The following is a 14,330-nucleotide window of genomic DNA, read 5'->3' on the forward strand; positions in this document are numbered from 1 at the left end:
ACCCCCTGGGGTTGGGTGTGATGGTCACATTGAGAAGAACGTGGCTGGGAGGTTCCCTTGCCTATCACGGGAAGGCATCCTGCCCCCAACTAGTTTGTGTAAAGTCAGTTATTGGGAGTATGAGGGGGATGGGCAGCAGTGGTCAAAACCAGTTGTCTACTATTCATTCATTCATTCTCATGCTAACATTTTAAAAATTGCTTAAAAATGTGTTTAGTTGTATGAAACCCATAGAGTGTGTGTGTTGATCAGAGGACAACCTATGGGAGTCTGTTCTCGCCTTCCACCAGGATGCGGGTCCTGGGGTTTGAGCTTAGGTCCTCAGGCTTGGCCAGGAAGTATCTTAACTCTCTGAGCCACCTCATTGGTTCTGGGTTTATTCTTGTTTTTTTCTGTTTTGAGACATGCCCCCGTGACCTGCTTGCTGCAGTTAAGTCCCACACAATGCTGTCATATCTCATTGCCAATCAAGGGATGGACCTGAGGATGAATTCAGAGCCCCAAATCCACCCCTTCCCCTCTAAATCTCAATACAAAAGCCCCGTTGGGGACTGTTCACAATCTGACTTGCTTTGAGACGTCCCAAAGCTGATTGTGTCCCTGCTCAATGTTGAAGCAGCACAGGCAAGGGACTTAGAAGCCTCATGCTGGTTGGATTAAATCTGTACAGCTGTGACCAAGTTCCTGAAACCCCCAGAGTCTCTGCTCCTAGACCTCCAAAGCATATAAAGCCCATTGCCTCTCAGATCACTGAGCTGTTAGACTACAAGCCAACGGTGCTGGTGAATAGGCTCCAAATGACTCCCAGCATGGGGCAAGCAGCCGTGGGGGTGGGAGTGGGCAGGGAGCAGTGGTTAGTGTGGGTTTTTCTCCCAGGATGGAAATGCATTTCCCCAAACTATGTTTTTCCTCTTCTGGGTCCCTGTCTGACTCTGGATAGAGCTTACTGGGCTTGTGCGAGGTCAAAGCTAGCATGGGTTTTCACAGCACCATGTTGGATTGTCTCTGTGGGGAATGGCTGGGAAGTGAACGTCTTGAAAACGTGTTCCTCCTCCAGGAAATCAGAGCACCAGGACCGACCCATTAATGAACTCATCCTGAAGTTGGAAATAAGAACCTTAATTTTTGTTGCTGTTTTTGCTGTTATTAAAGTCTCTCTCTCTTCTCTTTCTGCATAAAAGATGCTAAGATTTGGAGAAGGAACAGACACCTTTGAATTTTGCATCTCCTTGACGAGGGGCGGCAGGTGTGGACTAGTTGCTGAGTCCTCGTTTCCTGGTGCAGCTGGGAAATGCTGACTGGGCTGTGAGTCTCTCCGTTGCACATTTTCAGCATTTGTACTTGAATTGTTCGTTGTGCCTCCAGGTTCAAGTTGAGTGTCAGACGTGCCGTTTTAAAACGGTGTTGCTGGGGTGTTTACACAACCTCAGTGTGGCAGGAAGTTGCTGAGATTCACCTGGCTATGATGAGGACAGGCAGGGTGACTGTCCTGGGATCCAGTGACTCCTAATCACAGAGATCTTGGCTCCCCCTGCGGGTGCACCCCATACCCTGCTGTCTGTCCTCCTGCAAGTGTGCATCTGTGGGTTCTGTCTTGAAGTCAGCCAGGGGAATTCTGGACTGGAGCAGCTGAGGTTGAGGACCAGGAAACATACACTGCCGATGCCATCTAGCAACCGACTTAGTAAGCCGAGCCTGGGAGCTCAGGACTTAATCCTGGTGCTAGGGTGGCTGAGGCAGGAATGCCTATCGGTTTAAGGCCAGGTTGGGCTACACATAGTGAGTTTCAGACCAACCCGAGAGACAGGATATGTATCTTGTCGTCATCTCTAATTCCTCTCCTCTCTGCCTTCTGTCTCTGACATTAGGTGAATCCCCATGCCATCTCCCATCCCTTTCTGCTTCATGGTGAGTCCAGAACCAATGAAGTTGAGGGCTGTGAACTGAACCCTCGGAATCCAGGAACCAAAATAAATCATTTCAACCTGGAAATTTTCCATCCCACAATTTGGTCACAGATATTCGAAAGTAACACACACACACACACACACACACACACGCTCACACAATCTCCCTGCCTCAGTTTCCCCTCAGAGTACCAAGAGGCTTGATGAACTCATCCTCAGGCTTGGGTGCATCATTCTTTCAATAAGTCCAGCCAAGACCTTGAGGAGGAAATGAATGAACCACAGAGGTATCTGATGGAGTCATGTTCCTCGCTGAGGGGACTGTCTATGCAAAGGCCACACGCTGTGAATAAGGCTGTGTTGGAGGCAGTACTGTGGGCAGGGATGTGGATGCTGGTCACACAGCCTTGTAGAGCAATGTCAGGAACTCCAGCTTCTTCTGGAGAGGGCTGAGCAGCCTGGTAGGCTTTAGAGATGAGGGATATCAAGTCTGATTTGTAGTTTTCCTTTGGGAGTGTGTGTGTGTGCATGTTCGTGTGTGCAGGTGCCCGTGTCTGTATAGAGATGAGCGAGTAGCCTCAGGTGTCATTCCTCAGGCACCATCTCCATGGTTGTTGAGACAGGCTTAGAACACACCAGATAGGCCAGCCTCCTAAGGACCTACCCATCTCCCTTTACCAGGACTGGGATTACAAGTGTGTGCCATCACACCCGACTTGTTTTTGTTTGTTTGTTTGTGTAGACTCTAGTCCTTGTGTTTTTAAGGTAAATGCATTACCAACTGATCTCTCTCTCTCTCTCTCTCTCTCTCTCTCTCTCTCTCTCTCTCTCTCTCTCGTCAGCTCTACCCTGTGATTTATAGTCCCCCAACTACTCTAACCAACGTGGATGCAGAAGCCCAACTATGAGGAGAGACAATGAGTAATTTTTCTCCTGCTATGAGGACTCAACTCACTGTAGATTTCTCAGAGTGAGGTGTGTGTAGGGACAGAGGTGACACACATCACTGAGGTAACACAGGTATCACAGTGGCTCTCCATCTAAACCTGTCTGCCCCCTGTGAAAGACACTGGCATCATAAGAGCACTGGAGACTCACAGAAGCACAAAGGAAAAAAAATGAAAAAAAAATACACTTTGTAAATGCCGAATGCACAGCCCCTTTCTCTTTTCCTCACTTGTAGTCAGCCTGCATCCTGGTGGGGGCATGTGTGTGTGTGACTAACTCTAGCTTTGCTGACCCAGAAACTCGAGCAAAACTGGGAACTTCTGATGGCTGTTTTTGGAAAGAGTTCGAAAATATTGAAAATATTTGCTAAATGTGTATACTTGAAGCCCAGATTTCTCATAATGGAACTTTACAAAATTTTTTCTGAAGTAGTTTTCCCTCCAGGAATGCCAGATTCAAAGAAGAAAAAAGCAGCTTGGATTCTGCTTTATTTAAAACACATAGTTGGATAATAGTCAGACTCAAGTAGTCGCTTGCAGATCAAACTGGAAAGGATGAACGGAAAGGGCCAACTGTGTAGGAAGTCCCGGTATGGCCTTGTAAGGCTGTGCTTGCAGAGGTGGCAAGAGGAAGTCTAGGTCTCCCATCACCCTGCTTTTCAGGGATTTCCAGAGCTCCAGGATTCTCTTTTCTGATTGGTCATCTAATCCCTGCCAGACAAATCTCTCATCTGAAGGTCTCACCAATCCAGGGCGGTCTGCAGCACTTCCCACTTTCCCTAGGTTGAGTCTTTTTCTTCTGCTAGAGGTTTCAGCCCCCACCCCTTTCATGTTTTCAAGAGAGGCCTCGGGAAGCTGGTGAGATCTTGGGGAGGAGCCCTCACCAATGGGATTAATATATTTGTAAAAGACCGAACCCAAGGAGCCTCCGGTCCCTCCCAAGGTTTGAGGTTTCGGTAAACAGGTGGCTCACGGGTCCAGCTCTTTTTTCATTCAGATAACCTATGTAATAAAGAGACGCGCTGGCCCCACGCCCTTTGGAAGTCATTAATTGCTTGGCAGATTTCAAAGAATAACTAAATTTCAACCCAGGGTTGTGCAAACTTGAAGGAAATAATTCGAATCATTTCTATGATATTTTTATCTTTAAAAAATCGTTATGGGTATTTTCTATATTTTGAATTCATCTGCAGCCCTCTCCCACATACCCCTCCCGAATCCCAGTCGATTCTTCCGTCTATCCTTTTCACTTCCTGACAGTTTCGCTTTCACCTTCATTCAACTTATATGCGCATGGCTTTCTGCGACTACATGAAATTTGGGAGCCACAAGAGAGAGCAAATGTGCACTCTTTGTCTAATGCTGGCTTACTTCACTCAGTTTGATTATCTCCAGTTGTTTCCATTTCTGGCAAATGGTATGATTTCAATCTTCTTTATGGCCGAATCTGTATCCGTTGTTCTGTTGGTGGACAGCTACACTGCTTCTATGGCGCAGCCCTTGGGAATGGTGCAGCACAGAAGGCTGATGTGCAAGCATCCATGACTTAGGGTCCTTGAGGTAAACGCCCATGAGTAGGGCCGCTGTCTATTTTTAGTGGTAAAGACCATTCTGTCACTCCATGGGCCCAGACACAGGGTTCCCATAATCTTCATTGCCTTGGTTACCTTCAGGGGAGGTGGTGAGAAACCCTTGCAGCTTTTAAGAAATATACGACTTGATTAATGAAAGTGTTACAGAGCTTAGGATGATTATGACAGATGCTCGTCCATTTGTTCCCCGGGAGGGAAAGCAGGTGCCTGTAGTGCCACATGCGACCACTAGGAGCCACTGCAGGCCCACCGATGTACCCAGTGCTGCACCTGCTGCCTCTACCCAAGCCATCTGTGTGTCCTGGACCCACAGTGAAGCACAGCTGTGCTCCCCAGCTGTGCGAAAGGAAACACTTGTCACAGTCACCCCTCCTTGGCCCTTCACAACCTCTGTATCTATTAAAATAATAATAATGATAATGACATAGACCTCATGTTACCTTTCTTTAGCGTGGGGAAATATTTAAATTATCTTTTATACTTCCTCACTCGCAAGCAACTGTAGTGTAGTTATTGCCTCCGGATTGAAGCGATCTCTCCTGGAAGGAAGTAGGAAGCTCACACAAGTCACAAGAACATCAAGAGACCTAGGAGGTGTCCTTCCAGAGGGCAATGAACAACTGCTGGAGGTACGGGGAGGGAATGCAGACTCTCTGGGCTACAAGGTCAGTGGGAAGCTCTCACAATTCTGATCTGGGGCTTGTTGCATATGCTCGGTAGCGATGCAATTCCCTGAGTCAAGCATGCTCCTGAAAGTAATCCCAATTAATATTCCAGTCACCAAGCAAGCCAGTCTTGGATGGAATCATTTCTGTGGTCTATCATTGCCACCTTATCTGGGGTGAATAGATTCTTGTCCTTGTCCCCCTAAGAGAAGTCACACGTCAGTTGCAGAAGCACTTGGTCACTGCATCTGTTTTATTTTCAGACCCAGAGGACCCATTCGTGAGTGAGTCATTACTCCCTAGTCACTTTTTGCTGAGACTGACGTCGCTCATGTGACAGACAAGTCAGGTTAGAGTTTACAAGCAACTGGCTGTGTGGAATCGCATTGGATGCATCCCATATTGATGGCCTTGAGTGGCAAGCAAACACAGACCTTGTGATAAGCCGAAAAACTGGTGTGAACTGGCTAGAGTCCTCCTGAAGGTCTGTATGTGTCTTTTGTAGGTGGGGCCATCCTGACTTTGAGTGACAGGCCAGTGCCGAATAAGGGACCAGCCAGGTGTGTCCTTTACCATTCCGTCCCCAAATCCCACACGGAGGCGTCCAGGAAGTCAGTTCCGCAAGGAAGCTGGAGAGCCCCCTGTATTGCCTTGTAATGGATGGCTTGTGCTAAGAAACACATGGGGTCCTCTAACTGAGAACTATCCCAAACCTTATCACTTCAATATGTTGATTTCCCAGAAGCTCTCTCAGTCCCTCCAATCGGCCAAAGAAAACACCTCGGAGTAACACACTGGTGAACAACCATGACCACAACATAGCATGTTTACAGTGCCTTTGATTTCAGAAATTCCCAATTAGTGGCTGGAATGGCCTTTGTGGCCCATAAGCCTTCCCCGGAGGTGGGATTAACTCTCTGCTTATCCATTTCATAAATGGTTTTTGATGTGTGCATGGGAATGAGGCTGGCATTTTGCATTGCGGAAAGGTTGTATGCATGCTGAGGCTTTAGATCTCCCCCAAAGCATGTGGACGTTCAGGCCCATTAGAGGATTTGATTTTTGAATGGACAAAAGACACAAGCCATTTGGATGCTTAATCAGGGAAGCGAATGGATCCTTCTAACTCACGTCAAATGTTGGACTCATTACGGGAGCGTGGCTCAGGCCTCCTCGGTGTCGGTGCTTGCCTGTGCTTGTGACCCTTTGGCCGGATGAGTGGCAGCTACTGTTTTATTCTGGGAAAGCTAGGCCTTAGCTGACCTCCTAGCTTTTCCCTGCTGACAGAGAGCTTCACAGAAGGTGGCCCAGCTCCAGCCCTCAGCTTGCAAAGTATCTGTTCCAGTCTCATGGAGGAGTTAAATGATCCAAACGAGCTTGTTGGCTCCTGACATCAAAATGACACTCTACCAGACACACTTCCCAGTGTCAGCTGGACCCCTGAGCCTGTCAGCCCCACTTTTCGTTTTCCCTGGTCCCTGAAAGCATTTTCCCTGGTCCCCCCAACCAGTGTGGGGCCCTCGGGGAAGCAAAGCACTTACTTACTGGTGGTTGTCTGAAGAGAACTGGACGGTCTTATGTCAGAAAGGACAGAGAGCAAAAATCAGAGAGAGTAAACAAGAATGAAAAAAATCTGAGGATAAAACGAATTAGGGCTCCCCTGATAGGGCCAGCGAAGTCTGCAGTCACGGCATCTCAGACAGGATGTCACGGAGCCTCCGGCTATCTTTGTGCGGGTAGGACATAGCATGTGCACACACTACCTCCCAGCCTTCCAGACCGAACATTCCATCTCATCTCTGGCCATCCAGGGAGCCATCGCTTGGTTGCTGCCAGTTGGGATCAAGCTGGATTCATCTCATATAGATGGACGTATGTGCCAAGCAAACACAGACTTTGTGATAAAATAAAAGTTGGGGTGCTCCCCCTGAATTCAGTTGGAAACTGTGGGAAGAGCATCAAGGTTGCAGGGTCACCCTGAGGTGTCCTGAGCTCCACGTGAAAGCCGCAGATGACCTCCCACCTATAGGCGTTGGGCCTGACCACGTGTCACCTTAGGAGGGCCCTAGTGGGTCATGACGCTCTAACAGGTAGAGGCAGCCAGTTTCAGGGGATATAGGATAAATAAAAACCTCCAGTGGATTTTGGACAAAGTCTGACTGTGTCAGCTACTCGAGAGGAGAGAATCAGGCCTTCCGTGGCAGGATAGTTAGTCAGGCCTTCCGTGGCAGGAAACAGGATTTATACAGGCAGTCTCCCGAGCTCAGGGAGACCATGTGGGATCCAGCTTCCTGCTCTGATCTAGGAGTCAGTACCTGAGGGGGAATGGAGGCCGGAGCCACACTCACTGAGGGGCTGTGTGAGAAATCTCAAACACCCTGGAGCCCTGGGAGACCTGAGTGGGGGAAGGGCAGAAGGAGAGCCCAAAACAGTGTAGGTTGGAGCATGGTCACTGGGAATGATGGAGGATTATGGGGCCTCCACACGATAACTGGTTTCCGGCCAAATTCCCTTGTAGATGGCAGAAGGTTTTGCTTCCCTCGTTATCTGTGCTGGGCTGCAGGCTGAAGGGGGCACCACCAGCCTACAAAGGCCACAGCTCCTGGCTTCTTCAGCAGCTCAGAGTGGGGAGCTACAGGTGGCTGTTGGCACCTGTGTGCATAGCCAGTCAGTCAGCTACAGAGTTTGATCAGCTGAGTGCCAGGAAGGACTGAATGACAGACGGGCAGGACCCATCTGCACCTACATAGGCACTCTCTCTGGAGGCATGTGCCCATTGGCTGCTGTCTCTGCTCTTGAAAGAGGTCCTGGACTGATCTGTCCCCGGCTGATTTCATAACTACATCATGAAGTTTGGGAGGTTGTGATGAAGGGGGAAGGTCAGAGGTGTGTGGCTGCCCTTTCCAGGGCTCCTCGTGCCAGTCACAATCTAAAACCGCTCATGCTTCTGAAACTGACGGAAGGGGTGTATGCGAAAGCAAAAATATTAATAGCATTTAAACTGTGAGCAAATTCCAACTAGACCCTGCTCTTTGCACGCCAAGCCAAGCCCTCTGCATTTTATTTCATTGCCTACCCCCGTGCAGCGGACTGACCCCTCATGCATGCTGGACAAGCACAATATTTATCACTGAGCTATGCCGTTTTGAAATGAACACACTGGTATTGCTCAAAGGAAGCTTCCCAGTGGTCCTCACCCGGGTTTCTCCTTGTGTCATCTGGAGGATGGTGGGAGTGGGATTCAGCCTTGTGTATCGTGGTCTCTAGTGTCTGAAGTGTCTTCATGCTCAAAATGGCACAGGTACGTTTAAGAGTGGACATTCACCAGGGGGGCGTGGGGACCCAGCCTCCTTGCTAACTTTACCAGCTCTGGGACATGGCTGGTATTTCTTTAAACTGCCCGGAGAATGTTGCCTTTCTGTAAAACGGCAGGGCTGCCGTGTGTGAGGCTTCACACACTCAGCACGAGCAGTGCTATTTAGTCATCGGTGGGGTTTGATTTATAGCTTTGCAGAGGAAACACATTCCATCCAGGAGGAGAGCAGGGCTGTGGCAGTTGACTTGAGAGTGACAGGGCAGGGAGATCTGAGAGGAAGGGGTCCCTCCGGCATCGGGCTGCAGCCGAGGACGTGGCAGGCTGCCACGAATGCCTGTGGGTCTCCCTCCCGCCATTAGCTGTGCTAATTGTCTACAGAGGAGTGGGCACACACGTTCCAACAGCTCCATGAAGAGAGGTGGAGGGGGAGTCGTTCTTACCTCTTATTTTAGCCACTTACGATGTTTGCACAGTTTGAATAGAGAACAGATTTGTCCAGATAACTGTGTATGATGAAGACATTCCAGGCAGCGGTTAGAAGCTTTTATCCGAAGGACGTAGATAGAGAAGCCTGTGTGGTCATATACCTAAGAGAGTCTCCCGCTGCTCACAATTCAGGGAAAAAATGATTTAGAAAAAAAAAGTAAAGCCGTCTTTTGAATAAAAAAATAGAAACCATTAACTTCTAGGAAATGAACTCAAGGATTCTCTTAAAAATAGACATGGGGCCAGGCAGTGGTGGCACAGGCCTTTAATTCCAGCACTTGGCGGAGGGGGTGGGGTGTAAATATCTGAGTTCCAGGCCAGCCTGGTCTACAGAGCAAGTTTCAGGACAGCCAGGGCTACACAGAGAAAACCTGTCTCAAAAAGCCAAAGCAAAACAAACAAACAAACAAAGACTTGGGGGTCTGGAGAGATGACTCAGTGGTTAAGAGCATTGGCTGTTCTTGCAGAGGACCTGAATTTGATTCCAAGCACTCACATGGTAGCTGACCACTACCTGTAACTCTAGTTCCAAGGGATTTGGCCTTTCCTGGTCTCTACACACACGGTATATTCATGTTGGGAAAGCACTCACATAAATAAATAAAAAACAAGTAAATATTTTAAAAATATATACTTGAATATACACAAGTGAGTCTGCCACTGAGGAATATGGGGGAAGCTTGACTAGACACGAGGGGTCGCTCAGAGAAAAATATGTGTCAGGGATGAAGCCTCAGTTTCCCTCATCCGTCAGGGAGAGAAAGAAGTGATACATACTGATGGCTCTTAGTATGCATTCTATCTCCATGGCCTCAGTGTGGCCTGGAATTCGTCAGGAAGACAGCTTGGAGTGCCACTAGCCTCTGCCACATCAGTTACAGGGATGGGTGCAGTGGTCACTTCAACCAGCTTTCCAGCCGAGGCTGGGGATGGCTGACATGTCAGAGGCTTGGGGTGGGTAGACTCACAGATTCTTCCCATCATCAATTCTATAAAAGTTTAGAAAACACACCCCAAAACACATACACACACACACACACACACACACACACACACACACACACACACACACAAACACATGCGCGCGCGCGCGCACACACACACACACACACACACACAGAGAGAGAGAGAGAGAGAGAGAGAGAGAGAGAGAGAGAGAGAGAGAGAGAACTTAAGAACTAAACAAAAGAACACCAGAAAGACAATAATTAAGAAAGACACACAGAACAAAGGTAAAGCCAGCAGCCCAAGGATACTCAGACTTTCTGGAGAACAGCCTGGGCCCCTCTGACGGTCCTTGAAAGTCAAGAAGCTGAAACCACTTAAAGCCAGCGGTTACTTTCTTTTTGAAGCTCCTAGACATGGATTGACCACTCAGCCAGATTCTCTGAGTCCTGTGATTGTTAATCTTGTCATAGGTTTAGAGTCACCATGGAGACACTGTAGACAGAAGTTTCTGTCCCACCCGGTGCCATAGCCATTCAGTCCCATTAAAAACAGTTTGACCTCTAGTTCAGGCTTATTACTAACTACCTCTTACACGCTAAATTAACCCATAATTCTTACCTATGCTTAGTCATGTGGCTTGATACTTTTTCTCAGTAAGGCATTCTCACCTTGCTTCCTCTGCCCAGAATTCTCCTAGTCTGGTTGCCCCACCTATGCTTCCTGCCTGGCCACTGACCCGTCAGAGTTTTATTAAACTCATATAAGTGACAAATCTTTACAGCGCACAAGGGCATTATCCCGCAGCAAGACACACCTCTGGGTGTGCCCACAAGGTTTTAACTGAACATGGGTGTCACCAGGGATGGGTTGAGGCTTTGGACTGAATGCGAAGGAAAAAGCAAGCCGGGCACCAGGCTCCATCTCTCTCTGTCTCCTGACTACAGATGCCATGTGACCAGCTGCCTCACACCCATGCTGTCCCGCTGTCCTAGTCTGGATTCTGTTGCTGTGATAAAACACAGATTAAAGGTAACGTGAGGAGGGAAGGGCTTGCTTCATTTTATAGTTTAAATCATCAGGGAGGGAAGTCAGGGCAAGAACCGGGAGGCAGGCACTGACCCAGAAGCCATGGCGGGTGCTGCTTACTGACTTGCTCTCCGGGGCGTATACAGTTTACCTTTCTTATACAACCCAGGACCGCGTGCCCCGGGCTGCCACTGCCCTTAGTGGGCCCTCCCACATCAACCATTAATCAAGAAAATGCCCGCAGGCATGCCTACGGGCCATTCCGACGGAAGCATTTTCTTTGTCCGCTGCACAAAAAACTAACCAGCTCCCGTGCCTTCCCTACCTGTGTTTGAGAACACAGGTTGTATTGAGAAAACAGGTTGTATTCTCAAACTGGAGTCCAAACAGGCCCTTCTTCCCGTGAGTTGCTTTTGACATAGCAACAAGAGAATTAATGCAGAAGTGAGTTAGTTCACCTGTTGAAATGAGGCTGGGCTTCCTCCCCGAATCCCCATAGAATCGACTTGCTTCCCAGGCTCAGCGGGAGCAGAGGAGGGCTTGAGTTCAGAACCCTAGCATGGGAATTAGGTATCTTGGCCCGAGTTTGCCTTAGAGACATGGGAAGGCAGGAGTGAAGAGTAGAAAGCCATGCCTGTCACTTTCTCAGTGCAATGTCTTATCCTAACTGATTAATTCCCTGTTGCCCAAAGGCCAGCGGGGAGCCAAGATAGAAATCTTCCGGAGACAGGAATTTGGGAATCATTTTGGGATCCCAGGGTCACATTCAAGAGATTACTGGGGACACTTCGGCTTATGTTAGGGTCCTGAGCTGTCTTTGCCTGAGGACCGCTTGTACCCCGAGTCTTTGAGAAGGCAGGGCAGATGGCCTTTCGACACCTGTTGTGAGCGTGGACATCCACGCTGGTCCCCATGCAGGCTCCCGGGAATGGGCGGGGTGTCCATTTTCTCCTCTGAACATTCCCCTCCCATTCGCGCACTCTGAGAGGGCGACACGGAGGCTGAGCGCCCCGCAACCAGGAAGGTGGGACCTACTTTGCGGATTGGGGCTCACAGCTGTCACTCCAGAAGGGTGGGGCTTAGAAAGAGAGAGAGAGGGAGAAAGAGAGAGAGAGAAATTAGGAAGCAACAGCCTTAGCCCGCCTGGGCACGCTGCGCTGGGTGCGCTCGGATGCAGCCGCCCCGGGCCCGCGCCTCCTCGTCCGCGCGCCGCTCGCCCTCCGCCCGGGGCGCCGCGCGTCTCCGGAGCCGGCCGTGCGCCGGGCGCGCGGGGGAGCCGGGCCGGGCTGGGGTGGAGCCGCAGCGCCCCGCAAACTTTGGGCGACGGAACGCGCGCGCGGGAGCCCTGTGGCGCGGGATGGGGGCGGCGAGGCTGCGCGCCCCTGGTCCCCAAGCGCGCCTGGTCACCCGCCCGGGGACCCCCGCGCCGCCTCTGCCCGCGCCCCGGGCCCCGAAGCCTCGCAGCCCCGCCGCCGCCCGGGCGCGATAGCCCACCCCGGCAGCCCAGCCGGAGTCCCAGGAGCGCTCTCCGCGCTTGGGGAAGCGGTACTGGAGACCCCCTTCGTGGAGTGAAATTCATTTCACTAGCCAGTTTTCAGCGCGGTCGAAGCACTGAGGTGAGCTCGGCCTGCGCTGCGGGACCCCGGAGCCCAAGAGGCCTGGCTATGGACCTGTGGGGACCCAGCTCAGGGCGACTCTGCTACTCGGGTCTCTAGCCAGATGCGTCTTGGCCATCTAGCTCAGCTTCTGTTCTCCGGGAACCTGGCGACATCCCTCCTTCAGCCAGACGACACCACGGAGGAGCAGAGGACCCGCTCTCCGAGTCTCCAGGATGTGCCCGTCTGAGATGGGGACGCTGTGGCACCTCTGGTCTCCTGTGCTCATCAGCCTGGCCGCCCTTTTCTCCAAAGGTGAGGACGCTGGGGCTACCTGGGCCCTAAGACTTAACTTTGCTGGGAGTATATGTGTGTGTGAATGTGGGCGGCCAGGGAGCGGTGTGGGCGTGTGTGTGTGTGTGTGTGTGTGTGTGTGTGTGTGTGTGTGTACATGTGTGCGTGCGTGTGCAGGAGGTTTGCGGAGCCAAGGTCTGGGGCAGGCCTCTGGCAGCAGGTGATTTCCCTGGAAGTCTTGGTAGGATGCCCTAGGAGAGTGTGCCTAAGCAAGGAGTGTGCCTGTGCTGTCCTGGACCTGGAAGCTTCCTAGAATTTGGAGTGAACTATGCAACTGGTCCTAACCCTTTTGGAAATAAACCTGAACAGCTCTGCTGTATGGGAATGCCAGCTAGTGTACCATGGGTCTGCTAAGAACGCCAAGTTGGCCAGAGTTCCTTTCAGCCCAGGGTCTCCTGGGTCTGCCTCTTGCAGTTGCTGTGGCGGGGACAGTATCTCTGCAGGATGCTTTGCTGTGTGTGTGTGACCCAAGTTGTCCCAGTGGGGTCCTGACCTGAGGTTGTGAGTAGAGGCAGGAAGCCCCTCCTACCCCCATTTACCTGCTCTATTGCCATCTCCCTCAACTCCTGGCCTGGCACAAGTCGTTTGGAAGCTTGGGACAGAGATGCCTTCCAGAGCAGTTGATATCAGCGGGACACTGAAGATGGGCTGATCAGTGGTTTCTATTTCTAGGTAGTTTGCTCCCCTCCACCTCTTTTTCTACTGCAAAAGTCAAGATTCTTTGCAGTCTCCAGTGTGCTGGAAAAACCCTGTAAACATATTTTTCTGCGAATATATTTCAGTCGCTGTCTCTCTTTGAAACTTCCTAGCCAGTTGACAAGCACAATCTTTTAATGATATGTTGATTTTGGTTTCTGGCTTTTCTGGTACCTGGGAATCTAATTGCTTTGGATCTTGTAGAGTTAGGCAGATCACTCGCTGGGCTTTTGCGTGGGAATGGTTTGGGGAGGAGGGGGATTTGCTTTGTCTACTCCACCGTCTTTTCAAGTGCTGTTGAAAGGGGCTCCGGGCTGCTAATGAGGAGTAGGTACCACCCCCACCCCGGGAGCCACATCTTTGGGGATGTGGAATAAGCTGGTAATCAAAGAGGTTGGCGAAATAGGTAGACACTAGGTTAAAAACCTCCGGGACTGCGATGCCGCTCCGGCATGGCTGGGAGGCATGCCGTGTCCCTGTCACTTGGTTTGATAAGCATAGACATCTCTGGTTTTTCCCCCTGTAATAACAAGGTTTTATTAAGCAAGGAACAGAGTAGCTTTGGACTCCATGATAACAGTGGTGTTCCCCGCCTCCCTTACTGATTTCTTTGCTATGAGCAGCTGTGTTGAAGGGAGCTGCCTTTCCCGGGGTGCTTTTGAACTTGTCCTTAATCAAGATACAGTATGTTGGGGGACATCTCCTTTCTGAATGGCTAGAACCTGGCTGGTCATCCATGTCCATGTCATGTAAGGCTGGGCGGCTTCTGTGTGTGGACTCTGGAGACAGAGCCTGCCT

The 14,330-nt window shown here is 50.4% G+C and overlaps 1 protein-coding gene across 1 annotated transcript in view; it reads left to right on the forward strand.

Moving 5' to 3' along the window:
- The first annotated feature begins 12,315 nt into the window (after window positions 1-12,315).
- Tmem132d (transmembrane protein 132D) overlaps window positions 12,316-14,330 on the forward strand; it is a 618,857-nt gene continuing 616,842 nt past the window's right edge. The window contains exon 1 of the mRNA XM_087903615.1: window positions 12,316-12,797. Coding sequence (XP_087759741.1) covers window positions 12,719-12,797 — 79 coding nt within the window. The 5' untranslated portion in view covers window positions 12,316-12,718. The remainder of the gene's footprint in view (window positions 12,798-14,330) is intronic.

Source organism: Myodes glareolus, chromosome 2 (assembly GCF_982192425.1).
Source record: "Myodes glareolus chromosome 2, mMyoGla1.1, whole genome shotgun sequence".
Taxonomy (NCBI): domain Eukaryota; kingdom Metazoa; phylum Chordata; class Mammalia; order Rodentia; family Cricetidae; genus Myodes; species Myodes glareolus.